This window comes from Typopeltis vanoorti, chromosome 7, assembly GCF_054136105.1.
Source record: "Typopeltis vanoorti isolate ZY-2024b chromosome 7, IOZ_Tvanoo_1.0, whole genome shotgun sequence".
Classification (NCBI taxonomy): Eukaryota; Metazoa; Arthropoda; class Arachnida; order Uropygi; family Thelyphonidae; genus Typopeltis; species Typopeltis vanoorti.
The window spans coordinates 48,491,940-48,519,527 of record NC_143555.1 but is presented as its reverse complement, the minus strand read 5'-3'; the positions used below and the strand labels follow the sequence as shown (position 1 = coordinate 48,519,527).

The window sequence follows — 27,588 nt, the reverse complement described above, 5'->3', positions numbered from 1 at the left end:
TGGCACCTTGTCATATGCCTTTTCCAAATCGACAAAACTTAAATACAGATCTTTGTTATATTCCCATGCTTTCTCGACTATTTGTCGTAAAGTGAAGATCTGATCCTGACAGCCTCTATTTGGCCTGAATCCAGCTTGTTCTTCACCAAGCTTTTCTTCCACAATTCTTCTCAACCGTTTCTCAAGTATACTTGCAAAGATCTTGCCAGGAACACTCAGTAGGGAAATAAAAAAAAAATTCACAAAAGTTAAAAGCAGACACATGAAGAAATATGAAATCCTACAACACCAACACACTACATTCTGACTGCAACTTCGATGAGACCACAGGCTTGTAAATTTATAGTCGCAAGTGCTTACTGAAGAAGCCAAGAATGTTCTCAGTCTGAGGAAATTTTGCCATTACATCCAAACAAATTCCAAAATTAGAAATCATGATGAAGGTAGAATAGGGCATCTATGATCTTCCACATGCAATGGCTAATAATGTGCATTTAGATATAGCAAGCATCCTAAACAAGCTAAGCCACCAAAATGTAATATACCACATAACGAAATAGCTGCCTTAAAAAGTTGTATAGGAATAAAAATATTGTTATTCTTCTTCTTCGTGTAGCTTCCTCAATAAGAGGGTGCAGCACCATGTCCTTCCAGTTCTCTCTGTCGGTGGCTTTCCTTTTTGTTTCTGCATAGCCATGTGATCCTGTCCATGATCTTATATCTTCAAGCCACGTCCTTCGTTTTTTTGCCTCTTGATCCTTTTCCCATAATTTTTCCTTCTAAAACTGTTAATATCCTCTGTCCTGCCGAACCTCTCAGTACACATCCTACTAATCTCATCTTTCTCTGATCATTTCCTGTAATAAAGATCTCTTTGTTCTCATTCTCTGTAGGACATCTGTATTTGTCACATGTTCTGTCCATGGGATTTTCAGAGCTCTCCTATAGCACCACATTTCAAAGGCCATTATCAGTTGCCTTACTCTCTTCTTGAATATCCAGGTCTCACTTCCATATGTGAAAACTGGCCACACTAATGTTCTTATCATTCCTTTCTTTGTCTCGATACAGAACTTCTGAGCAGATCTTTATTTTTCCAGAATGCATCTTTAGATATGGTTGTTCTTATTTTTATTTCTTTATCTTGCTTTCCATCTGCAGTAAAGTAGGTGCCTAAATATTTGTATTCTGTTGTATGTTCAAATATCATATTGTTTATGAATATTTCTGGCTCAGATCTGCTGCTTTCTTTTGAGATTTTCATAATTTTTTTTTTTTTTTTTTTGCATTAATATCTAATCCAAATTCTTTACCTTCTTCAGTTAGTAGCTGCAGTAATTTGATTAATTTGTTTCTGTTTTCTGCTATTAGAATGGTATCATCAGCATATCTAAGATTGTTGTATTTTATACCATTGTTACTAATTCCTGTTTTTTGTTTTTCAATCTTTTTCATCAATGTCTCACTATAGATATTAAATAGATTTGGTGAAGGGATACAACCTTGTCCAACTGCTCTTTTTATTTTCACTTCAGAAGTCTCAGAGTTAAACAGCTACATTTTCTGTTTGGTGTAAATCATTTTTATAATCTTAAGTACATGATCTTCTATGTCTAATTTATCTAATATATTGAACATTTTATTATGTTTTACCCGGTCAAAAGCCTTCTGAAAGTCTATGAAGCATATGTAAATGTTCCTATTTATTTCAAGTGATCTTTCTATTAGTATTTTTAGTTCCAGGCTAGCGTTAATGGTTCCCATTAAACCAAAATGTAATATACCACATAATGAAATAGCTGCCTTAAAAAGTTGTATAGAAATAAAAATATTGTTATTAAAAAGCTGATAAAGGAAATGCAACAGTTATCATGGATCGAGAGGATTGTAACAAAAAAATGCAAGTTCTCCTATGTGACGGTTCTATGTACCAAATTATAGACCGAGACCCCCACTATGTCTCAAAGGAAAAAATGTCTGCAAATTACTGAAAAAAGTGACTTCCTGGCCAAAAGAAATAATAATAATAATAATAATAATAAATAGAACCGTTTCATGTTAAACAACCCTGCATTGGATTACCAAAATTCCAAAAATCTAATATCCCCTTATGCCCTATAGTCAATAGCAGAGATAATCTCATTTATAAACTTGCCCAACAGTTAGTCCAGTCGTCCCCCTTACTGGCAACTCCTCTACTTTTGTAAAAAAATTCAGTCCATTTCAAATCACTAGTTAAAAATCATATCCTTAAAAATTCAGACATAATGGTTAGTTTTGAGGTCACCTCTTTATTTACCAATGTGCCACTAATAGACACTCAATCTGATCAAGTGTAAATTTCCTCCTGAAATCCTTGAATTATTCAAATTTACTATGTATGCAGGTTACTTTATATGAGGAGGAAAAAAATCTACAAACAGATTAATGTTACTGCAATGGGTTCCCCCTCTTTAGCAAACTTTTACATAGAACACTTTGAAAACAAAGTACTTACTACAGCTACATACCAGCCCCTAGTGTGGTTAACTATGTTGATGATGTGTTTGCCACTTGGCCCCATGGATGAGTTTGTCACCTATCTGAACAGCCAACATCCTGAAATTCACTTTGCAGTAGAAAAAAGAATCTAATAAATATTTATCTTTTCTTGACACATTAGTCACCTGCCTTTCAGGTGGATCACTATCTTTTTTCATTTACAGAAAGCCAAGACACACACACACACACACACACACACACAGAGAGAGAGAGAGAGAGAGGAAGATATTTACATAATCACATCATCATCCCATCCAACAGTATGACATTCTAAAAACCTACACAAAGCCAGAAGCATTTTTTCTAATGATACAGCTCTGTCCACAGAACTCAAATATCTGTGGCATACTTTCTTGGCCAACAGCTACAATTCCTACAAAATAGAAACAATACTACATAGCCCATTATGTCTCCCTCCTCTAATACACAGGAACACAACAATACCATTTCTATTCCCTATGTTCAGAGGTACATCAGAAAAGATAGCCAAAGTACTAATGAAACATGGCTTTCAACAATGTTAAATTAGCAACTCTGATCCATTTGCCTAAGGATAAACTTCACCCTCTGGCTCACCCCAGAGTGCATGAAGTTCCCCGTGACTGTGCCTACTATGGGCAGACAGGAAGATCTGTTAACATCCGCCTGGAATAACATAATAAATATACTCCCTACCATTATTATTAGAAGTCATGACGGGCAGACTACGTTTTAGACATCCTTCACACAGGATCAGATGGAAGAAAATTAATATCTATTTAGAAGTCATTACAGATTAAAAAGATTATTTTTTGAGTCAGCCATAGCTATGAACAATTCTACGAACCTGAACAAACATGGCTGCATTAATTTGCCACAATCTCCATTAATCTCACAAAAATTTGGGAGACTTATCTTAAGAGCAACTCCCACATAACTGTAATTTTTTTTTTAAAACATTAGAGGGCAACAAAATAGGACCTTAGATCTTTTGCCCAGTACAATTGTATTGTTTCACTTATTCACTGTTGTGCTCTGATGATGCTGATTTGAAATTCAGTGAAATATAAGCAAGTTAATAAAACTTCTTTTTATAAAATAGTTCGTTTGGTGAATAACCATCAACACCTAAGTTTATCTCTTAGATGAATGAAAGTGGTATCAAACCTGATATCAAAATTGGAGATGTTAATCTCAGCTCTTTACTTTATGCAGATGATGTTATACTTTTAAATAAATCCAGTACAAGTCTGCAAGATTCTCTGACTGAATTGAATAACTGTTGTAATAAATTTGGTATGAAAATCAACATCAACAATAACAAGACAAAGAAAATAGGCAGAAACACTGAAAATATCAACTGCATTGTGAATGGAGAACCTATAGCACAAATAAAACGTTTCAGCTACCTAGGCACAATTTTTAGTGAAGACGGTAAATTAAACATGGAAATAAACAACAGAATCATCAAAACCGGTATGGTAGGAAGTCAGCTGAATGTATTTATATAGAATAAGAAAGAAATTGGTTAAAACACTAAATTAGCTATATACAAGACAGTGTTCAAACCAATTTTAACTTATGGATCTGAGAACTGGGTTGGAAATAAAGCACTTGACCAAACACTAGAGACCACAGATATGAGAGTCCTGAGAAAGACTAGGAGTGTGAACAGATGCCATTAATGGCAATATCATATTAAAAACAAGGATATTAGGAAAGAACTTGACATTGTTAGCATCCAGAAAAGTGCTAGCCAAGCTAACCTCAGGTGGTATGGTCATTTAAACAGAATGGGAGAGTAAAGATGGGCAGGAAAAATACCCAGAGGAAGACCAAGATGTAGGTTGATTGATGCAGTAAAAAGTGGCTTAGATGACAGAAATATAAGATCTGATAATGTTGGATCTTTGAAAGTTAACAGATTGATTTGGAGGAAAATTGTTGATGGGAGGTTAGTAATGATGTAAGTTTTTCATGTAATACTACCATAATATCCTCTATACCCCCCTAGTACATATCATGAATTTGATGATGTAAAAAATTAATAAAAAATTCTTAACCAATTCACTCATGGTACTAGTGTACTATAGGTTTATAACCTTGCATTAGTTGGAGACACACACATCTCATCAATGCCTTTCGCTTTGAAAAGGGCTGTGTTCAAATCCTATCTACAACATGAAGAACCTTTACCTAGACTTTTCAACTGAAGACAGGTTAGCTAGTGGCAGGATTTTTTTCTCTCTTAAAAGCCCGATTTATCCTGCAAAAAAGGCAACCAGCCTGAAGAACACTTTGTGACTGAAGCCATAATACACACGAACAGGGCTTGACAAATAAGTATATTTTCCAATTGGTGAGTAGCTGCAGACTCAACTATTTTTTTCTTTTAATAAAAATATCTTTCTTAAACAATTTTTTTTATTTTTATTTTTATTTTTTTTAAATTTTTTTAAGAAAACAAAATATATGTAATATGGAAGGCCATTCTAATAACAAAAATGTAACAAATTTTATTTTTCAAAAACATACTGGCTGTATCACTGCAAACAATGATATAGCTGCTATTTACTTCATGGAACTCCTATTGACTTATTGGGACATATCATTAAAAAAAAATTGGCGGGGGACTTGGGTGAGTAAATTTCTTTTGTGGTGAGTAGGATTTTGCATAATTTGAGTCCTGCACATGAGGATAGGATTAACAACTTTCGTCCTAAGGATGGTGTCTGCGCATACATCCGATCTGACATACCTTGCCAGAGAGCACCCAACTTTGACCTTCTTTGTTGAAAATATCCCTTCGCCCACTCAGTCCAATACATCTGCTGTCTCTATCGCTCTCCCAACACAACCAACCACTCTGAGCTCTTTAATTTCCTCTCCCTAAAAATCGACTTTCTCCAATCCCACTTTCCCAACAGCAAAATCATCCTCCTAGGAGATTTTAATGTCCACAACACTAGCTGGCTTTCCTCCTCCAGTTGTATAGATCTTGCAGGCAGAGATGCTGAAACATTTACCATCACTAATGACCTTACACAACTTGTTCAGATGCCAACCAGGACACCAGATAACCCAAACACCCTAGATCTCTTCCTCACCAATGACCCCTCCAAATACACAGCGAAAGTAGTGAGCACCCTGGGCAATTCTGACCACAACCTGGTGCTCATCTCCTCCCCCATGCAACAACGTTTACACAGACACTCCCATACAATAGTCAAGAGTAGTTTGGCACTATAACAGTGCCAAGTGGGACAGCCTCCACAACTTCTATGCCGCATTCCCATGGTTGGACTATTGCTTCCGGCCTTCCAACCCAAACATATGCACCGAGCTTATTACCAAAGTAATCCTCACCACATGAATACATACATTCCACACAGTACTCTGAACTGCCATTCCCTAACGAAATCCTGGTTCTCCAAAAGATGTGCCAGATTAAACACCAGACATACCACAACTGGCTGAAATCAAGAACCTCATCCTCCTTCAAAGCATATACCAAAGCCCGTAATAGATGCAAAAAAAACAATCAACGCTTCCAAGACAGAGTTTGAAAGAGCAAAAAGCAGGAAACTAGCAGCCTGTCCAAACAGCAGTTGAGCCTTTTGGTCTCTCACCAAAGCAATTGGCCGTAACTTCTGTCCAACACCATTCCCACCCCTATCATACCCAGATGGCTCTACTGCATCATCACTCACAGAAAAAGCCAATCTTCTGGCTTCATACTTTGCTTCAAATGCATGCATAACTGACGATGGTAAATGTCCCCCAAACCATTCCATACACCCAACATACAATGCCCCTACATCCTTTTGCCAGGATGAGATCAAAAAAATACTGTCTAAATTAGACACAAAAAGTCTCCTGGCCCTGATAGCATTCCCCCAATTGTTCTGAAAGTTTGTGTGCCCCAGAAATGACCTCTATCCGATGTCGCCTACATATATTCTCTTACTCTACTAGAATCTATCCCACAAACTGGAAATTGGCCTATATTCAGCCCATTCCCAAGAAGGGTGACAAATCACTGCCATCCAATTACCGCCCTAATCTTGCTTACCTCAGTCCTGTCAAAAGTAATGGAAAAAATCATCAATTTCCAACTCACAAACTATCTTGAAGACACTCACCAAATAAATGACCGCCAGTATGGATTCCGCCACTGCTGATCAACAGGAGATCTACTCATATACATCACTCATCTCTGGACAAATGCTATGGAAAGGTTTGGCGAATCTTAAGTGGTTGCACTAGATATCTCCAAAGTCTTTGACCGGGTCTGGCACAAAGGCCTACTAGGCAAACTACCATCATTTGATCTGCCACAGGACTTCTGTAGTTGGAATGCCAGCTTTCTGTCTGGATGCATACTGTGTGTGATGGTGGACGGCACCCTATCCTCTCACCATTCAATTAATGCTGGGGTCCCACAAAGTTCTGTCCTTTCACCAACCCTCTTCCTGCTATATATCAATGACCTACTGCAATTGACTTCCAACCGAATACACATTTTGCAGACGACAACACACTACACTCCTTGCTTGCATTTGATAAGCCTTACCCTACACAACTCACCTCAGCATACAGAACATCAACCACCACCACCCTCAACACCGATCTCCAAGCCATCCTACAATGGAGTTTGGATAACCTCATAAATTTCAACGCCGATAAAACCCAGTTCTGTACTATTTCCCATAAAAAAGAACCATTTTTTCCCAATATCCTCTTTGACGATACCCAAATTTCCAGACAGTTTGAGATGTTGCTTCTTGGAATCATCCTCACATCAAACCTCTCCTGGCATAAACATATCACAACCATTGCGTCCTCAGCCTCAAAAAAACTAGGATCTCTCTTTCGCTCAAGATGTTACTTCACCCCCAAACAGCTATTAACATTATACAAATCACAAATTCGCCCAGCTATTGAATACTGCTTCCACATATGGGGAGGGACCCCCTAAAAGCTCTCACAAAATGCTTGACTCAATACAGAGGAGAGCAATTAGACTCATCAATAATGATCAATCCCTTACCAACTCTCTCCCCCCACTTTCACACAGACGTATGGTCTCTGCAGTATGTATATTCTACAAATATTTCCATGGGAAATGCTCAACTGAAATAACATCAATAATTTCTCCGCTCAGTACTAAGCTCATTGGAACATGTGCAGCTGCTGCACAACATCCCTACACAGTACACCTAGAAACAAACAGAACGAGTTTCTTTTCCTCTTCCTTCATCCCCTGCAACTGCTGTACTGTGAAACAGTCTCCCACCTGCTTGTTTCCCAAGGAATACAATTTAAAGTCATTCAAATCAAATGTAAACAAATTTCTCCTTTCCCAACCCACTACCCATACATGGTACTAATGTACTATAGGTTGACCAACCAACCTCCTGTGTATGGACTCAACATAAAAAATAAAATAATAATAATATAAAAAAAAAAACTGCCCTATCTGAACATTAACTTTGTTTCTAAGAAGACAGGCTACTGAGCCTAACATGCAAATAATAAAATTGAGTCCTTTGAAGAGCTTTGGCAACAGGAAAAGAAGACATTTTCAGTCTAATGGAAAAAGATGCTAAAATAATCAGACTTCTGTTTCATTTCTATGAAATAATGAATAGAATTAAAGAATATTATGAAGAACTTTATAGTGACAAAGAAAGAAATTTTGAGACAATCAGCTTCATGTAGATTTTTCAATTGAATGTGCCTAAAATTATGAAAGAGGGTTGAGGCAATGAAAATATTGAAAGAAGGAAGAAGGAAGGAACAAACACTGGGGGGGGGGGGTAAGCATTATAATACTAATATAATAAAAGCAAAAAATTCCGTATTTATAATGTATGTTTGGCAACACTGTTCAGAATATTTTGTCTGGCAATACTGTTCAAATTTATTGGCTCACATCAATATGGATGTGAGCCAATTTTTTTTAGAAGTTTTACATTGACAGTTAATTAGGCTACTTTTTGGTCTGAATTTTCTACATTGAAAATAATTAATTTGTGCTATTTTTAACAGAATCCACTACTTTTATAAGCTTTATCTGCTACTTTTGCTAATGCCCACCTGACAACCCTGATTTGCAGTTTACCTCTGGCCCGTGGTATTGTGTGGCTCACTTTATATCGTGTAGCACTGTAGTCCATTAAAATGTATGAAAAAAGAAAGTGTCATCAATATTCAAATGAATATTTAAAATATGAAGTCATTCCATCTATAAATAATGTGCTTAATATGTGAAAAAAGAATGATCGATCATTTAAGAACAAAGCATCCAAATAAAGCAAAAAAGAATGTGGAGCACTTTCGTGAATTAAAGACTAAATTTAAAAATTGTCCTGGACTTAATTGCAAGATGAGTTCCCAAGTCTACAAATAATAGATGATGATTTAATATTAGATACAGATTTGGATTGTTATTGTTTCCATCTTCCGATACTGAAAGAAGACTGTGATGAGCTTAAAAAACCCGATTGGGGTCATAAATCCATTTCTTTCTGATGCTGCCACTTCTGTTCATCCAAATTCGTGTGAAGAATTTATTGACTTAAAAAATGATTTTGAAGCTCAAGTACAATTTCAACAGCATGGGTATGAAAGATTCTGGCCAAACATGCAATGCAAGTATCCTCAGCTTTAGCAAGAAATAAAATTACTGCTCATTGCTTTTCCTTCTTCATACTTGGTCGAGAAAGGATTCAGTGTTGTGTTGCAATTGTTAGCTAAGCAGCAAAATATATTGCAAATAAGTGAAAGAGGAGATTTGAGACTTCGTTCATCAGACACTGAACCTGATATTGAAAAATTACAGGATCCCATCAGGCTCAGGGTAGTGATTAATGACTGACTTATTAAATACAGTAAGTTTACATCTTTTTTGAGTAAAAATTAATTTGTATCAAAGTCATTAATTTTTAATTAACTATCAGTTCAAGTATGTTGATGGTAATTTAGGTTTTTGCCTAATAATTATCGCATCAAGTCATTAACCTAGTGTAAAATTGAGTACAGGGTGCCAGGCCATACAAATAGTTGAAAGGGGACACCAGGCAAAAAAAAAAGTTAAGATTTAAACAAGAGAAAAATCTCAGTTGCATGGAACAATGCATTAATAATGTTTATTTACAAAAAAGGTGAAAAGGAGAATATTAAAATTACAGCAGTATACAAAACATTTAACAAAATGTGGTAAATAACAGAATAAGCAACAGAGGAGCAGACAGGGTTTATACATAATTATAGTACTACTGATCATATCCATAGTTTTTACTAATTATAGAAAAGACAAATGAATATAATAAACACTCTCTGTTTAGCCTTTGTGGACTTTGAAAAAGCATCTGACTCCATCAAAACCTCAGCTTTTCTAGAATCACTGTTAAAACAGGGAAGAGAAGAAACATACATAGAAACCTTGAAATATATATTTATATATATAGTCATGTCACAGCTATTATTAAACTGTATAAGGAAAGTGAAATTTTTCCAATAAATAGAGGAATAAGATAGGGTAATATAATATCTCCTCAACTCTTAGAAAAATCTGCCTTAGGAGGAAGTTTTTCATGAATCGAGCTGGAAAAATGGAGGAATTAAAATTAATGAAAAGATTCTAACTCTGTGTTTTGCTGATGACAGTCTTCTTGGCAGAAGATGCAAAATACCTAGAAAAAAAAAATAAGAGAATTAGCTGAAGTGTCTAGTCAAATCGGGTTGAAGATGAATTTAAACAAAAAAGTACTGGTGAATGGCAATTTAACACCGAAAAGAATTATACTGGAGGAGTGAAAAAAAGAGAGGATAGATTCATATGTTTATCTGGAATAAAACATAATAATTAAAGATGGACAAGTAGAAGAAATAAAAAAGAAGGATACTGCTAGGCTGGAGATTATTGGGAGGATCAAAATGAGATATTCCCATTATTTTGAAGGGGAAAGCTTTCCATTGCCTTACCTGTAATCACATATGGCAGTGAAACTTAGAACTTAATTCAAAACATTATTCACAACTGAAAGTTACTGGAGAAGAATGGAAAGGAATATGCTCAGTGCGACACTTAATGACAGGATAACCTCTCATTTGATAAGACCAAGAATAAGTATACAGGACATCATTAATTACATTATGCATTCAATATGGAGATGGGCTGGACACATTGCAAGATCATATCATATGTTCATTAGGCATCCACATATGCTACATAGTCATTCCGATGCTCGGTGAAGTGCCACACCAGGCCTCGCCATGTAGTCCTGTTGTATGCTTTTCTGGAGGCTTCAAATCTCTGAAGATCAGTCATCTCATTATTATTCATCGCAATTCTTCTCATTATTATTGAGAAGAATTGCTTTTAGAAGATGTCAGAAGAAGATTAAGAATGGCTAAAACAACAGTCAGAGACGTCTAAAATCTGGAAGGATAGATCTATCTCCATGAGAAGTCCTCCTTTCATCCTTTCAATGTGCCTAAAATATTTTAACTTTCTTCTGTCAATATCCTTAGGGAGCCTTAAATTTCTCCAATCTTTTTCTAACACCCATTCATTTGTATGCCTTTTAGTATATGATATCCTCAACAGCCTTCTGTAACACCACTTCTCAAAAGCAGCTATCCTTTTCTCATCTAACTTCTTTAGGTTCCAAGTCCATAAATCGCTGTTGGAAAAACAACTGCATCCAAAATCCTCAACCTTGTTCCCATAGAGCTAGATCTATCCTTCCAGATTTTAGACGTCTCTGACTGTTGTTTTAGCAATTCTTAATCTTCTTCTGACATCTTCTAAAAGCAATTCTTCTCATTAACAATGGATCCCAGGTACTCAAACACCAAAACATTGCAAGATGGCCTACGTTACTGGCAGAATGGAGAAGACCAAAGAAGAGATGCCAAGATAAAATTGCTAGGACTGCTGGAATGCTATGAACAAGCAAGGCTGAAACTAAAATAGAATGGGGAAAAATGGGGAGGAGGAAAGAAGATCTTTAACCACTTCACTGAGCAAAGTGAAGTGGTTAAAGATTGTGCCCTTTGTAGGAGATGGATTGTATAGTGTAGAATGGCTTCTTGCAATAAGTCCTGGTGGCTTTGTGGAGATGTCATATAATAGAAATAATAAATGGGAAGAAAATTCTGCTCAAGAGAGAATAAAATCCAATAAATTGGCAAGTCTAGAAAACTTCAAGAAATAATTAAATATGATAATTTTACTTCACTGGTGCTATTCCATCTTCTGAATTATCATACTGAGAAAGTACACATTTACTGAAGAAAACAGCAAAAAGAAAACAAGAGAAACAGAAACAATACTTGGAATAATAACAAAAAAAAGGTGAATGACATGAGACAAATTTAATGAAAAGAAAAACAAGGCTTTATAGCAAATGATTCAAGTAACAAACCAAAAAATAAGAGCATAAAATGAAGGAACGCAGGTTGCTGTAATAAAAGATTGTAATGAAAATACCCTAGAGAATCAAAATTTTAGGTGAAACTGCGCAAGTTTGTATAAAATAAAAATATAAAAATGCAAGAAATTTAACAGTTCTCGTTAGTCACACAGATTAATGTAAAAAAAAGAAAACTATCAATGCATTTATTCATATGGCAATAGAAAAAAATTGGAAGATAAGATACTACCTAGAGGACTAAACCATCATCATCAAATTCCTGCCATGTACCCTCAAGGGGTGTACATGATATGATACTACTACATGAAAAAAATTACATCACTACTAACTTTCTATCTACAATTTTCTTCCAAATCAGTCTGTTACTTGTCAAGACTCCAACATTATCAAATCTTATATTTCTATCGTCTAAGGCACTTTGTACCGTATCAATCCACTTACATCTTGGTCTTCCTCAGGGTTGTTTTGCTGCCAACCTGGCAGAGAACACTTGTTTGGCTAATCTTTCTTCACTCATTCTGTTTAAGTGACCATACCACCTGAGATTATTAGATCTGCTAACGCATTCCTGGATGCTGACAATGTCAAGTTCTTTCCTAATATCCTCGTTTCTAATATGATATTGCCATTGATGAAATCTGTTCATGCCTATAATCTTTCTCAGGACTCTCATATCTGCGGTCTCTAGTCTTTGGTCAAGTGTTTTACTTCTAAACCAGCTCTCAGATCCATAAGTTAAAACTGGTTTGAACACTGTCTTGTATACAGCTAATTTAGTGTTCTGACTAATTTCTCTCTTATTCCATATGAATTTATTCAACTGACTTCCCACCATACCAGCTTTGCTGATTCTGTTGTCTATTTCTATATTTAATTTACCATCTTCAGTAAAAATTGTGCCTAAGTAGCTGAAATGTTTTACTTGTTCCAGAGATTCTCCATTCACAACACAGTTGACTTTTTCAATGATTCTGCCAATTCTCATTGTCTTTGTCTTTTTATTGAGCTGACATTAACATGTCCAATTTTGATATCATGTTTAATACCACTTTCCTTCATAATGTGATCCATATAGATAATGAATAACAGAGGGAATAATGTACATCCTTGTCTCACACCAGATTTAACATTAAACCATCTTCCTGTGCTTCCTTCAATTCTAACTGCTGACTTACAACTCAAATAAAGACTAAGTATTGCTTGATATAATGCATCATTGACATCATATAACTGTAGCGTATTGAATAGCTTCTCTCTTGGTACCTTGTCATATGCCTATTTCAAATCGACAAAACTTAAATACAGATCTCTGTTATATTCCCATGCTTTCTCGACTATTTGTCGTAAAGTGAAGATCTGATCCTGACAGCCTCTGTTTGGCCTGAATCCAGCTTGTTCTTCACCAAGCTTTTCTTCCACAATTCTTCTCAACCGTTTCTCAAGTATACTTGCATAGATCTTGCCAGGAACACTCAGTAGGGAAATAACTCTGTAATTATGACATTCAGTTTTATTTCCCTTTTTATATATGGTACTGAGAGCTCTACTCCAATCATCGGGAATTCGTCCCTCTGTCCAAGCTTTCTGAACCATGCAGTGCAGCCACTGTAATACTCTTATACCACCATACTTCAGCATTTCTGGTCGAATATCATCTATCTCTGCTGCCTTTCCACATTTCAAGCCTTTGATGGCTTTTTCTACTTCAAGTATGGATATGTATTCCTGACTGCATGGTTGGTCAGTGTTTTTTACCACTGTGCTGTCATCACTGCTTGTTTCATTTAACAGTTTTTCAAAGTAATTACTCCATACTTCAAGGATATCTTTTTCTCCCGTTTTCATGTCACCTTTATCATCTCTAACTCCTTTTACAGCACTCTTTCCTCCATTCCTAAGCTTCTTCAACAACCTCCAGAATATTTTGCCACCTTCTTGATATTGATATTTATTTTCTATATTCTTGCCAAAGTCCTCCCATGACTCTTGTTTAGCTAGTTTTACACACTGTTTAGCATTCTTGCATTTGTCTCTGTATTCTCTAAGAGCACAAGCTAACTTATTTGACAGGAACTTTTGATATGCTTTCTTCTTTTCCTTCACTGCCTCTTTAACTTCCTGTGTCTTGCAGACAACCTCACCACATGCCTCTCTGGCAGAATCAATCAATGTTTTCTTCAGTTTGCCACTGAATCTCCAAGGTTTGGTTCCTGTGCTCAAACTCTTTCATTTTTTCTTCAATAATCTTTGTGTATTTTATTCTACAGTTCACATCTGAGAGCTGCTCAACTTTTATTCACTTTAAAACTTTCTTACATGTTATTCTTTTCAATATGAAATTCAATTTTATCCTGCTCAAGACTAAATTGTGATCACTTCCAATTTCAAATCCTCTGTACACTCTGGTGTCCTGCACCAGGGAGAAAACATCACTATCAACAATAACATAGTCAATGAAACTTTTCTTATTCATTGCCTATTCTCTCCATGTGAATTTGTGCACATTTTTATGTTGGAACATGGTGTTAGCAATAACCAGTCCATGTCCTGAGCAGAAATCCAACAGATATTTGCCATTATTATTAGCTTTGCTCTTTTCTCCAAATTTTCCCAAAATATTTTTGTATGTCTGACAATCACTTCCTACTCTGCTATTTAGATCCCCAACAAGGACCAACTTTTCCTTTTTCATTGTGTCAGTTGCTTTTTCTAAAGCCTCAAAAAATTCCTCCACTTCTATCTTAGTAGAACCTTCTGTGAGACCATAGGCACAAATAAGTCTCATTGTCCAGTTCCCCATTCTCATATTTGCCCACATTACTGTACTTGAGACTGACTGCCATTCAAGAAGAATAGCCTCGTATATTGTGTTGAATACTATGGCGACTCCTTCTTTTCCTTGATTGTCATTGCCTGAATATAACATTTTGTATTTATTGCTCAGAAAGATCTCACCAGTTTTTGTCTTTATTGTTTCAGTCACCCCTATTATGTCGATCTGGTACTTAACTAATTCATCAGCCCATTTCTTTGCCATTCAGGCTTCTTATGTTGATAGTACCAATCTTTAACTCTGGTAATGTTGAGTTGGGGTTTGTTTTCAGATTTGTTCCAGTAGCTGACTTTTCGCTGTTCGCCCTGGTTCCCAGGCGAAAACAACGGTGGGGGTGGGGGGGCTTGTTTAACCGGGCGACGCCCCAGCCGGCATGAAATTTTGTCATGTCGTACCATCATTTTTTCTTTTGGTTTAACCAATAAGAATACAATTTGGTCAGCTAAATCCCAAATTGCCAGCCCATCCTCGTTCGTTCAGTATCCAAGTAGATACCCAACAGGGTGCACCACGAGAAGGTGAGGATTGGACATTAGGTCAGAAGCCCCGGTAGGTTCTCTGCATTCCTTTAAAGGCTATGTGGAGGTCTCCTCTCAGTTATACAGCTTTAATCCTTAAGCACCACTTTCATTAGAGTACTAAACCATCTAATGAAAATTAAAAAGAGACAAGAATTTTAAATCTTGACAAGTAACAGACTGATTTGGAGGAAAATTGTAGATAGGAAGTTAGTAATGATGTAATTTTTTTCATGTAGTACTATCATATCCTGTACACTCCTTGAGGGTACATGGCAGGAATTTGATGATGATGATGATGAAGAATTTTAAAGAAGTTGGTAATAGTGATATTAGCAATGCAACATAGTAGCAAAAATAAGGACACCAAAATATGTTATTCTTCCATAATAATAATAAACACCGCACCACTGTTAAATAAATATTGTAACATTTAATGAATTAAACACTACCCAAGTTTTGAAATTAAAAATATATAAAATTAACTGGTTGAACATATTTACTTACGAGTATCTATAATAAACATGGGTTAGGTAGCCAAAACGCTCATGTCCAGCAATATCCCTATAATAAAATATAATTACATGAATACTATTCATCAGAGAATGCTTAAGTACAAAATGATGTTTTTAACGGAGAATAAACTATTTTAAGTCTAGTTCTTAAGTCATTGAAAATGGCAACATGACGTTGCCGAAATATTGAAGTATATTAAAATTGATTTTAATGTATATCCTGGTTTACGTTGTAATTTCCTTAAATTATTTAGTAAAAAAAAACTATTTTAAGATAATTATATATAGAAAGACATAGTATATCCTGAAGAGATTATCAAACTTTTCTAAGATCAATGGCCTGTCATATAGCTAAGTAATTTGGTTTTGTAGAAACATAAATATTGATATGATATTACTTACATGAATCCTACCTGTACAATTTGCTGTCTGCTTTGCAGAATGAAAACCAGTTTCCATAATGGAAAAACTCTCCTACTTCCATATAAGATTGGCTAACTCAACCTGTCTAAAATTTAGAGAACATATTGCCAAAATTGTGATGACGACACAATGAATTCTTACAATGATGCAGAGACTACTGACTTGTAGAAAGAGATTCTGGTTCCATTGTATAAGGTTCTGATTAGGCTACATATGGACTGCTGTGCACAGACTTGGTCATCTGGTTTTCAGTAGGATGAAGCAACGTTGGAGAAGGTCCAGAGGCTATTGACTAAAATAGTTTCTGATCTCTGGCGTGTCAAAAATGAAGAAAGGTTGAGATGATGCGATTTGCTGCATCTAGTGGATGAGGGGCGATATGATAGAAATGTTTGAGTTGGTAGGAGGTTGTTATCAGATTAATGTTAAAGAGGTTTTTCATAAAATTGTCGGAGATCAGGGGGAGAACAAGGTCATCACTGGAAGCTGTATAAGGAGGGTGTGAGCAGGGGAGTGAGAAGCAGGTTTTTTGCATGGAGAGTTGTGAATGATTGAAATGCATTGCCTAAGAGACAGCGTTTCCCAGATTTTTCCTACAACGGAACACCTCGGTTATTTTGTAATGTATTAATTAATTGTTAATTTAGCTGATTTTTTATTATGAATTAATAATTGATTATTAATTAATAATTAATTAATCAATTAAACACAAACATCGTTAAATTAATTTGTGTGCTGGTAGTTTTCCCCTCCTTTTTGTACATCCAGATCACTTTGTTGGTGGAGGCAGATGAATCACTATCTGTTGCATCACAAAACCCCTTCAATAAGAAATTTCTTAACACCAAAATTAAACAAAGTTCCTTGTCTCTTATTCATATCAAAATTTAAATCTGTAGGCCTATTACTTTAAAAAAAATCATGGCACTATAGTTTCGAAACAAGCACTTTCACCATACAATACAAACTTGTGAAGAAAGTATTCAGTATTACTAGATCTGAGAACAAGGTAGTCTGTATCTGAATTTATTCTTGATCTTCAATTTCAGTGGAAAAATTCTTTATACTTCCTTGCTGATTGGTCACTAAGATTTGCAACACAGATGTTATTTCATTCAGTTTTGAGAACAGAGGATACGCAGCCCATTGTTGTAATCAGCTTGCAAGCAATTTTTATGACCGGTCATAAACAGCGGTATTCCCTTTCCCAAATGTTGAAAGGTTTCGATGTGCAAAATTAATGATAATTCATGAATACTTCCACGTTTAAAAATACACAGCTTGGTCACTAACATTTGCTACACACATTATTAGGCATTCTGGGTCTTAGCTTTTTGACATATTCACAAATATTATTCTCCTCAGAATATTTCCACTATAAAACATTTATTCATGAGAAATGCTTAGAAAACTAAAATGACAAATTCCAGGAGAACTTCTCGTGGAATGCTTATTCACCTTCTGCGGAACACCATTTGGGAAGCCCTGGCCTAAGAGCATGGTGTCTGCAGAGAATTTGAATGTGTCTAAGGCACGGTCTGATGAGCTGTGTGTATGACAAAAGGTACCCTAGATGAGTCTGACTCCATGAGGGTCTTAGGATAATAATAATAAATATGCCTTTCTTCCAATTCAAGCACTGTCCCATTCTCTAGCTTGTGTACAAGTTCGAGATAGGTAACTGTTACCTCCAGTATATTTTCTGAATTCATCATCATCATCATCAAATTCCTGCCATGTACCCTAAAGGGGTGTACAGGATATGACAGTACTACATGAAAAAATTACATCATTACTAACTTCCTATCTACAATTTTTCTCCAAATCAGTCTGTTACTTGTCAAGACTCCAACATTATCAGATCTTATATTTCTATCGTCTAAGGCACTTTGTACCGTATCAATCCACCTATATCTTGGTCTTCCTCTGGGTCGTTTTCCTGCCAACCTGGCAGAGAACACTTGTTTTGCTAATCTTTCCTCTCCCATTCTATTTAAGTGACCATACCGTCTGAGATTAGCTCGGCTAACGCATTCCTGGATGCTGACAATGTCAAGTTCTTTCCTAATATCCTCATTTTTAATATGATATTGCCATTGATGCCATCTGTTCACGCCTCTAATCTTTCTCAGGACTCTCATATCTGCGGTCTCTAGTCTTTGTTCAAGTGTTTTACTTCTGACCCAGCTCTCAGATCCATAAGTTAAAATTGGTTTGAACAGTCTTGTATACAGCTAATTTAGTGTTGCGACTAATTTCTTTCTTATTCCATATGAATTTATTCAATTGACTTCCCATGATACCAGCTTTGCTGATTCTGTTGTCTATTTCTATATTTAGTTTACCATCTTCAGTAAAAATTGTGCCTAAGTAGCTGAAATGTTTTACTTGTTCCACAGGTTCTCCATTCACAACACAGTTGACATTTTCAATGATTCTGCCTATTTTCATTGTCTTTGTCTTTTTATTGCTGACCTTCATACCATATCTATTACAACAGCTATTCAATTTAGTCAGAGAATCTTGCAGACTTGTAGCGGATTTATTTAGAAGTATAACATCATCCGCATAAAGCAAAGAGCTGACATTAACATCTCCAATTTTGATATCAGGTTTAATACCACATTCCTTCATAATGTGATCCATATAGATAATGAATAACAGAGGGGATAATGTACATCCTTGTTTCACACCAGATTTAACATTAAACCATCTTCCTGTGCTTCCTTCAATTCTAACTGCTGACTCACAACTCAAATAAAGACTAAGTATTGCTTGATATAATGCCCCATTGACACCATATAACTGCAGCGTATTGAATAGCTTCTCTCTTGGCACCTTGTCATATGCCTTTTCCAAATTGACAAAACTTAAATACAGATCTTTGTTATATTCCCATGCTTTCTCGACTATTTGTTGTAAAGTGAAGATCTGATCCTGACAGCATCTATTTGGCCTGAATCCAGCTTGTTCTTCACCAAGCTTTTCTTCCACAATTCTTCTCAACCGTTTCTCAAGTATACTTGCATAGATCTTGCCAGGAACACTCAGTAGGGAAATACCTCTGTAATTCTCACATTCAGTTTTATTTCCCTTTTTATATATGGGTACTATGAGAGCTCTACTCCAATCATCGGGAATTCGTCCCTCTGTCCAGGCTTTCTGAACTATGCAGTGCAGCCACTGTAAGACTCTTATACCACCATACTTCAGCATTTCTGGTCGAATATCATCTACTCCTGCTGCCTTTCCACATTTCAAGCCTTTGATGGCTTTTTCTACTTCAAGTATGGATATGTATTCCTGACTGCATGCCTGGTCAGTGTTTTTTTTATCACTGTGCTGTCATCACTGCTTGTTTCATTTAGCAGTTTTTCAAAGTAATTACTCCATACTTCAAGGATATCTTTTTCTCCTGTTTTCATTTCACCTTTATCATCTCTAATTCCTTTTACAGCACTCTTTCCTCCATTCCTAAGCTTCTTCAACAACCTCCAGAATATTTTGCCACCTTCTTGATATTTATTTTCTATATTCTTGCCAAAGTCCTCCCATGACTTTTGTTTAGCTAGTTTTACACACTGTTTAGCTTTCTTACATTTGTCTCTGTATTCTGTAAGAGTAAAAGCTGACTTATTTGCGGAACTTTTGATATGCTTTCTTCTTTTCCTTCACAGCCTCTTTAACTTCCTGTGTCCACCAGGGAGTTCTGATTTTTTTATCCTTGCACACAACCTCACCACATGCCTCTCTGGCAGAATCAATCAATGTTTCCTTCAGAGTTTGCCACTGAATCTCCAAGGGTTGATTCCTGTTTTCAAACTCTTTCATTTTCTTTTCAATAATATTTCTGTATTTTAGTCTACAGTTCACATCTGAGAGCTGCTCAACTTTTATTCGCTTTAAGACTTTCTTACATGTTATTCTTTTCAATATGAAATTCAATTTTATCCTGCTCAAGACTAAATAATGATCACTTCCAATTTCAAATCCTCTGTACACTCTGGTGTCCTGCACCAGGGAGAAAACATCACTATCAACAATAACATAGTCAATGAGACTTTTCTTATTCCTAGCCTCTTCTCTCCATGTGAATTTGTGCACATTTTTATATTGGAACATGGTGTTAGTAATAACCAGTCCATGTCCTGAGCAGAAATCCAACAGATATTTGCCATTATTATTAGCTTTGCTCTTTTCTCCAAATTTTCCCAAAATATTTTTGTATGTCTCACAATCATTTCCTACTCTACTATTTAGATCCCAACAAGGACCAACTTTTCCTTTTTCATTGTGTCAGTTGCTTTTTCTAAAGCCTCAAAAAATTCCTCCACTTCTACCTTAGTAGAACCTTCTGTGGGACCATAGGCACAAATAAGTCTCATTGTCCAGTTCCCCATTCTCATAGTTGCCCACATTACTCTACTTGAGACTGACTGCCATTCAAGAAGATTAGCCTCGTATTTTGTGTTGAATACTATGGCTACTCCTTCTTTTCCTTGATTGTCATTGCCTGAATATAACATTTTGTATTTATTGCTCAGAAAGATCTCACCAGTTTTGGTCTTTTTTGTTTCAGTCACCCATATTATGTCGATCTGGTACTTATCTAATTCCTCAGCTAGCTCCATTTCTTTGCCATTCAGGCTTCTTACGTTGATAGTACCGATCTTTAACTCTGGTGATGTTGAGTTGGGGTTTGTTTTCAGATTTGTTCCAGTAGCTGACTTTTCGCTATTCGCCCTGGTTCCCTGGCGAAAACAACGGGGGCCTTGTTTAACCGGGCGACGCCCCAGCCGGCATGAAATTTTGTCATGTTGTACCATCATTTTTTATTTTGGTTTAACCAATAAGAATACAATTTGGTCGGCTAAATCCCAAATTGCCAGCCCATCCTCGTTCGTTCAGTATCAAAGTAGATACCCAACAGGGTGCACCACGAGAAGGTGAGGATTGGACATTAGGTCAGAAGCCCTGGTCGGTTTTCCGCATTCCTTTAAAGGCTATGTGGAGGTCTCCTCTCAGTTATACAGCTTTGACCCTTAAGCACATTTTCTGAATTTATTCTTGTTAATGTCATACATTTATGAATTGCAGCAAAAACTTCTTGGGTTTCCCACTTTGGTTCATTTAATATTAAAAAAAAAAATTATTTTCATTAATTTAATTAATGTAATTATATTAAACCCGTCATTTTTCCAATTTAAGCACTGTCCAATTCTTGTGTACAAAATATTGGAGATAACTGTATTTGGAATTCAAATGACTAATTAAGAATCAGCTAGCAATCTGGTACTCAGCCTATCAATATATATTCTGTTTTAAACAACAAACAATATGGAACAACACAAATGTCATGCTAGTTAGTCCATTGTCTGATTAAACACTCTCACACTGTTTTTTAGGGAACCATCACACTGAACAGACAGCTACTGGAACAACTTCAAATATGGTGGAATCAAAGACTGTTACATAAGATGCATGAATAAAAAAGATGACAAGCTAGCATAAGAAGATTGCAAAAATAATGCATCAACAAATTGGTATTATTGAGCGCATGTGCCCTTAGATTAAGAAGGCTAAAACAGGTGAGACACTTATAAAAAATGGGAAACTAGATAAATAAACTTATTTATGCCTATGGTCCTGGAAGGTTCTAATAGGCAAGAAGTAGAGGAGTTTGAAAGGCAGTGCAAAAAGAAAAAAGCCAGTTCTTGTTTTGAGAGTCAGTGGTTATTGTACCTGCTCTCCAAACAACAGTTCATAGGTTCAAATCCAGCTGCTGGCATGGATAAATGTCTTACCTTGTGAAGTGCTTTAACCTTTGATATGGCACCACAGTATGAACTTTGCTGTCTTTGCACCATTAAAAATATAAATCATCATTATCATCATGAAATCTGAACAGCAGAAAAGGAAAAGAAAAGAATCACAGAAATATGAAAATGTTTTGGAAGAGAAAAAAAACAAATGGAGAAAAGACCAAAACTAATAATAACGAACACCATGCTACAACAGAGATGTGAATAAATTCTTATAGACAAAACATACAAGAAATAAATCTACCTATGTTACTGTTAATATGATAATGTCAGCATGATTCAGGATACATGTGCGTATCAAATCTAAAATAGAAAGGTCACATTTAGTTTTGAGCAGGATTATCATTATTATCAAGGTGAAAAGAAAAATATGCATAAAACTTGAAAACAATAAGAGTCATGCAGTTTTTAGGTGAACTTACTCAAATATTATTGGAAAAAAAATTTAAGAAGAAAAGAACCAAACTTTGGAGACTCACTACCAAAATCTGGAAGAAAACCAAATGATTCAGCCATAGTAGCATGTGGTGAAGTTATCAGCAAATATAGAAGATTCGAAACTTCAAGACGCAGTCCAGAAAAAAGAAGAAATTATGCTAGATAAGCATAATTTGTACTGGACAAGTAAGCAAGCATGTGCCCTTAAGAGAATACAAAGAAAAACCATAAGAAAACTAAACCGTGTGTGTACACTGAACGAGTCATGGGAAGAACATAGAAGTTGAATATTAAAAGACAGCAAACATTCTAGACACTATTGAAATTTAGAGAAGAACTATAAGGAACCTCATGATCAATATGATAAAAACCAACGATATTCTACATATCTGGAATAATTACTCTGAGATTTTATTAGATAAGCAGTAGAAAAACAGTGAGAGAAAATATGCAAGAGAAATGAAATCAGGACCACATATCAATATCTGAGGTAGAAATTGCTACCAGAAACCTGAAAGGTGGATAGGGAGCCTTGTATATTCTGGTATGCATGGAACCAGAAATGCTCAAATATGGAGGTATAAAAATTTTAGTGGTCGACCGTAATTTATGAAATTCTGAATGATTGCTGCACACCTCTTATAAAGGGATATAAAATGATGTGAGATTGACTATAGAGAAATCTTTCTAATGAATGTTCCAGGTAAGATTTATGAAAGTATACTTAAGAGGCAAGAAAAACTGCAGAAGAAGAAATCTGGAGAAGAACAATCTGCATTCAGACCAATATGCATTGCTATGCAATATTTTTTATTTTACAAAAAATAATTGAAAAGCATACAATAAATTATACAGAGTAATATATAGACTATATTTTGAAGTTTAAAGTCAGCAGTTAGAAATGAAGTAGATGTAAGATAGTTTATTGTAAAATCAGGTGTAAGAAATGTGGATCACATCATGAAGGAAAGTAGCATTAAACCTGTATCAAAATCAGAAATGTTAAACCACACTACTAATTTCAGGACTCAGGACTCTTTAAATAAGTCTGTATGAAAATCAGTAACAAAGATACAAAAACTAAGAAAATAAACAGGAATATGATATAATCACGTAATCACAAGAAAGATATTTATTTAACCAAATATTTCGGTCTGGAAATAGCAGACCATCGTCAGTGGTAATACAAGAACAGTTTAAAAATACAAGCTAGAATACTAACAATAGATCGTTAAAATTATAACACGCCGCGTGATGTTAAAACATTAAGTATGAAACGGAATATTTTGAAGTACAAAATATTCCGTTTTTTTTTTTTTTTTTTTTTTTTTTTTTTAATAGCAAATTTCAATCATGTTTGTACTTTAAAATATTCCGTTTCATACTTAGTGATTTAACATCACGCGGCGTGTTATAATTTTAACGATCTATTGTTAGTATTCTAGCTTGTATTTTTAAACTGTTCGTGTATTACCACTGACGATAGTCTGCTATTTCCAGACCAAAATATTTGGTTAAATAAATATCTTTCTTGTGATTACGTGATTATATCATTCAGCCTTATGTCGCAAGTATCCTTAAAACAACAGATTCTAAACAGGAATATGAAAAACAACAATTCCACTATAATAAATTTAGTTTAATCCGTTATACAAGTGTGAGCAAACAAAGTTTCCGCCTGAAAATATCTTCAGAACTGAATATGGTGTTGTACTCTTACTGCGGTAGGTAGTACAACACCAGGCAACTCATAGCAAAGGTGGAGCAAGCTACTAACACTCCTATCCCAGTATCTTCCATAAATTTATTATAGTCTAACCAAGTGAAAAATAAACTTTCAACAATTCCACTGTTTAGGCAATTTTTAGTGAAGATGGCAAATTAAATAGGATTAAGGTAAATATATATTGACAATAAAATTACCAAAGCTGGAATTATGGGCTAGCCAAATAAATTTCAGTACAATGAATATGAGAAAAATTACCCATGAAGCTAACACAATATCTAAGACTATAAACTAATATTACTGATTGATCTAAGAGTCAGATTGGAAATAAAACAGAAATCCAAGTCAAGAGACCACAGATGAGAATATTAAGAAAAATTAGAATGAACAGATTGGTATCAATCAATGGCAGATCGTGTTAAAAATGAAGACATTAAAAAGGAAAACCTTTTCCGTTCAAGAATGCACGAGCAGAACTCATCTAAAGTAGATACTTGATGCTAAAAGAACAGGAAAAAGACCCAAAGTGCAAGATCTAAATGGGTGGATGTGGCTACTTGCCTCAGAAGACCTAAATATAAGATTTAATAATATGAGAGAAGTGACACATAAGATCAGTTTTGAAAACAAGAATCAAGTAGTAATGAAAAGTGAATTATATGCTATAGTCTATCATTTATCTGATAATCAAAACCATGACCCTTCACAATTAACTGATTCTTCCATGTCAACCAACTTTGGGTACAGCATCATGTAAATATACTTCAATTATGTAACCTTTCAATTATCAGAATGACAAATTGCCTTCCCAGTGTAGTTGGATAAACAACAGATTATTGTTTATCCAACTGCACTATCAGTAGTATCCTGCATGTCCCTTCAGAGTACAAATCAGCAGCAGCAACTGATGTACCTTGTGATAGGTTTCTCCAGATTTCTTAATGTATCTTTTCAAAATGCAAGTTGCTTCTGTACAAATCGGTTTAAGACGGTTTAATTTACACCGATTCACAATAATGCTGGATGCCTGAGCGTACTGTAGTGTGGTCTGACTGAGAAACGATGCTGGCAGGCACTCTAGTGTTTCAGTGTTTACTGAGCTACTACAACGTATATGTATCAAACCTAGTTTCACTGTTGAATCTACCTAATTGTTCTATTTAATTTTTTTTTGCATACATGCATATTTTAAATTGATGCAGTACATAATTAAATACCATGTATGATAAAAGAAGTGTAGAAAAGTTAGCAGAACTTGGTGTTAAGAAGGCATGGAAATCAATCACACTTGAAAAGAAGATGAAGGTGATTTGAAAAATGGAAGATGGGCAGACACGTGCTAATGTCTGTAGAAGTATGATCTTACCTCTATCGACTGTTATTACAATTATGAAAAATGCAGATAGAATAAAACATTCTGCACAACAATCTATGGCAGTACTAAATGCAGAACATATAAGTTATAGCAGGGGTAAACTTCATGAAAAAATGGAAAAATTATTATCATTATGGGTGGATGACTTGAATCAGAAAAACATTCCTCTGATGCAGGCTGTTATAACTGAGAAAGTTAAAAACAATTTTTAAGGATCTTAAAAAGACAGATGAAGGCAAAGAAACATTTTTAGGAGAAAAGGTTGGTTCGTGAGATTTAAGTCTCAAAGTAAGTGCCATAGTGTCAAATTATATGGTGAGGTGGCAAGTGCAGATGTTGTGACAGCAGCTGCTTTTCCTAAAGAATTTCAAGACTACACAGAACAAGGAAGTTATCCTTTTGATCTCATTTTTAATGTTGATGAGACCAGACTCTACTGGAAAAAATTGTCATCATGCACCTTCATTTCCTGTGAAGAACGTTCCCGCTCCAGGTTTTAAAGCTGCAAAAGATAGAATTACACTTTTGTTGGGTGCAAATATCTCTGGAACTTTGAAGCTTAAGACAATGTTGGTGTATCATTCAGAGACACCACGCACCTATAAGAGTCTAAAAGCCATGCTGCCAGTCTATTGGAAATGGAACAAGAAAGCTTGGGTTATAAAAGACGTTTTTATAGATTGGTACACAAATTATTTTTGTCCTACCGTGCTTCGCTTCTGTAAAGAAAATAATTTGTCAGCCAAGGCATTGCTTCTCTTGGATAATGCTCCTTGACATCCTCAAAACCTTGCTGAAGTAAGAACACTTTTGTATGCCAAGGTTGTTTATATGCCACCAAACACAACATCGCTTTTGCAACTGATGGATCAAGGGATTATATCAATCTTCGAAGCTTATTACCTCCATATAACATTTATGGAAATGGTAAGAGTCTTGAATACTTCAGGAAAAACTATTAAAGACTACTGGTGGACATTCGATATTTTGAAGGGCATTAACATCAAGTGTCACTTGGAGCGAAGTGTCAACAAAGTGTTTAAAAGGAGCATGACAAAAACTTCTTCCAGCATTTATGCATGACTTCAAGGAATTCGAGCAAGAGGAGAATGTTATTGAAGACGTTACCAAGCTTGTGCGAGAGGTGGAATGGACGATATTACAGCTGAAGATGTGACAGAAATCTTAGAGAGCCATGATAAACCACTTTCCAATGATTCTGGTAGTAAGACTTATACGTTGGTTAGACATAACCGGTAATTAGTTTACGGAATTAACAACTCTTATAAAGTATATTAATAAAAGGTAACTTTAATGAATAACTTCTATATTTCGGCAATGTCACATTGCCATCTTCAGGAACATAAAGATATGGTATGTGCACTCAGGAACTAACACAAAGCAAATGAGGAAGAAAGCAAGAAACTAATATTGTTCCTAAAGTCCTAATGGTGCCCTCTTGCAGGCTAATTTGGTAGTCTTGGCAGTTGGGCTGAAGTTCTCATAATGAAAGTCTCCCAAATTTGGGGCAGTTTCGTGCAATCAAATTTGTTGAGGTTGGGAACGTTTTTTAGAGCTGCTGAAGATTCTTTGAATAATCTTTCGTATTTAAACTTGCTGCGATGAATTATTTTTGTTTTCTTCCAACGAATTTTATGGTGGGTATCCAAGGCATGGTCTGCCAGCCCAGAGCGGCTGTACTGGTGAAACCGGATGTAGTCTTGTTGTTCTGAAATCCTGATATTTGTTGTTCTGCCTGTTTGGCCAAAGTAGGACAATTTGCAGCTGCAAGGGACCTGGTATACACCAGGTAGGTCTAGGGGAAGTGGCTGGTCTTTGGTAGAGCAGATAAGGGATGCCAACTTTTTATATGGTCTGTAACAGGAAGTAAGGTCATATTTTTTGAGGATATTGGTTATTTTCTCAGAGGTGCCCTGGATGTAGAGGATGGTGATAGACTTGGTGTAATCTTTAT

General features: G+C 35.6%; 1 protein-coding gene across 4 annotated transcripts in view; it reads right to left on the bottom strand.

Moving 5' to 3' along the window:
• LOC150104656 (ras-related protein Rab-32B-like) overlaps positions 1-27,588 on the bottom strand; it is a 178,561-nt gene that overhangs the window by 70,539 nt on the left and 80,434 nt on the right. For all 4 annotated transcript variants that reach the window (XM_090395850.1, XM_090395853.1, XM_090395852.1 and 1 more), the window contains exon 5: positions 15,822-15,878. In XM_090395850.1, coding sequence (XP_090251976.1) covers positions 15,822-15,878 — 57 coding nt within the window. The remainder of the gene's footprint in view (positions 1-15,821; positions 15,879-27,588) is intronic.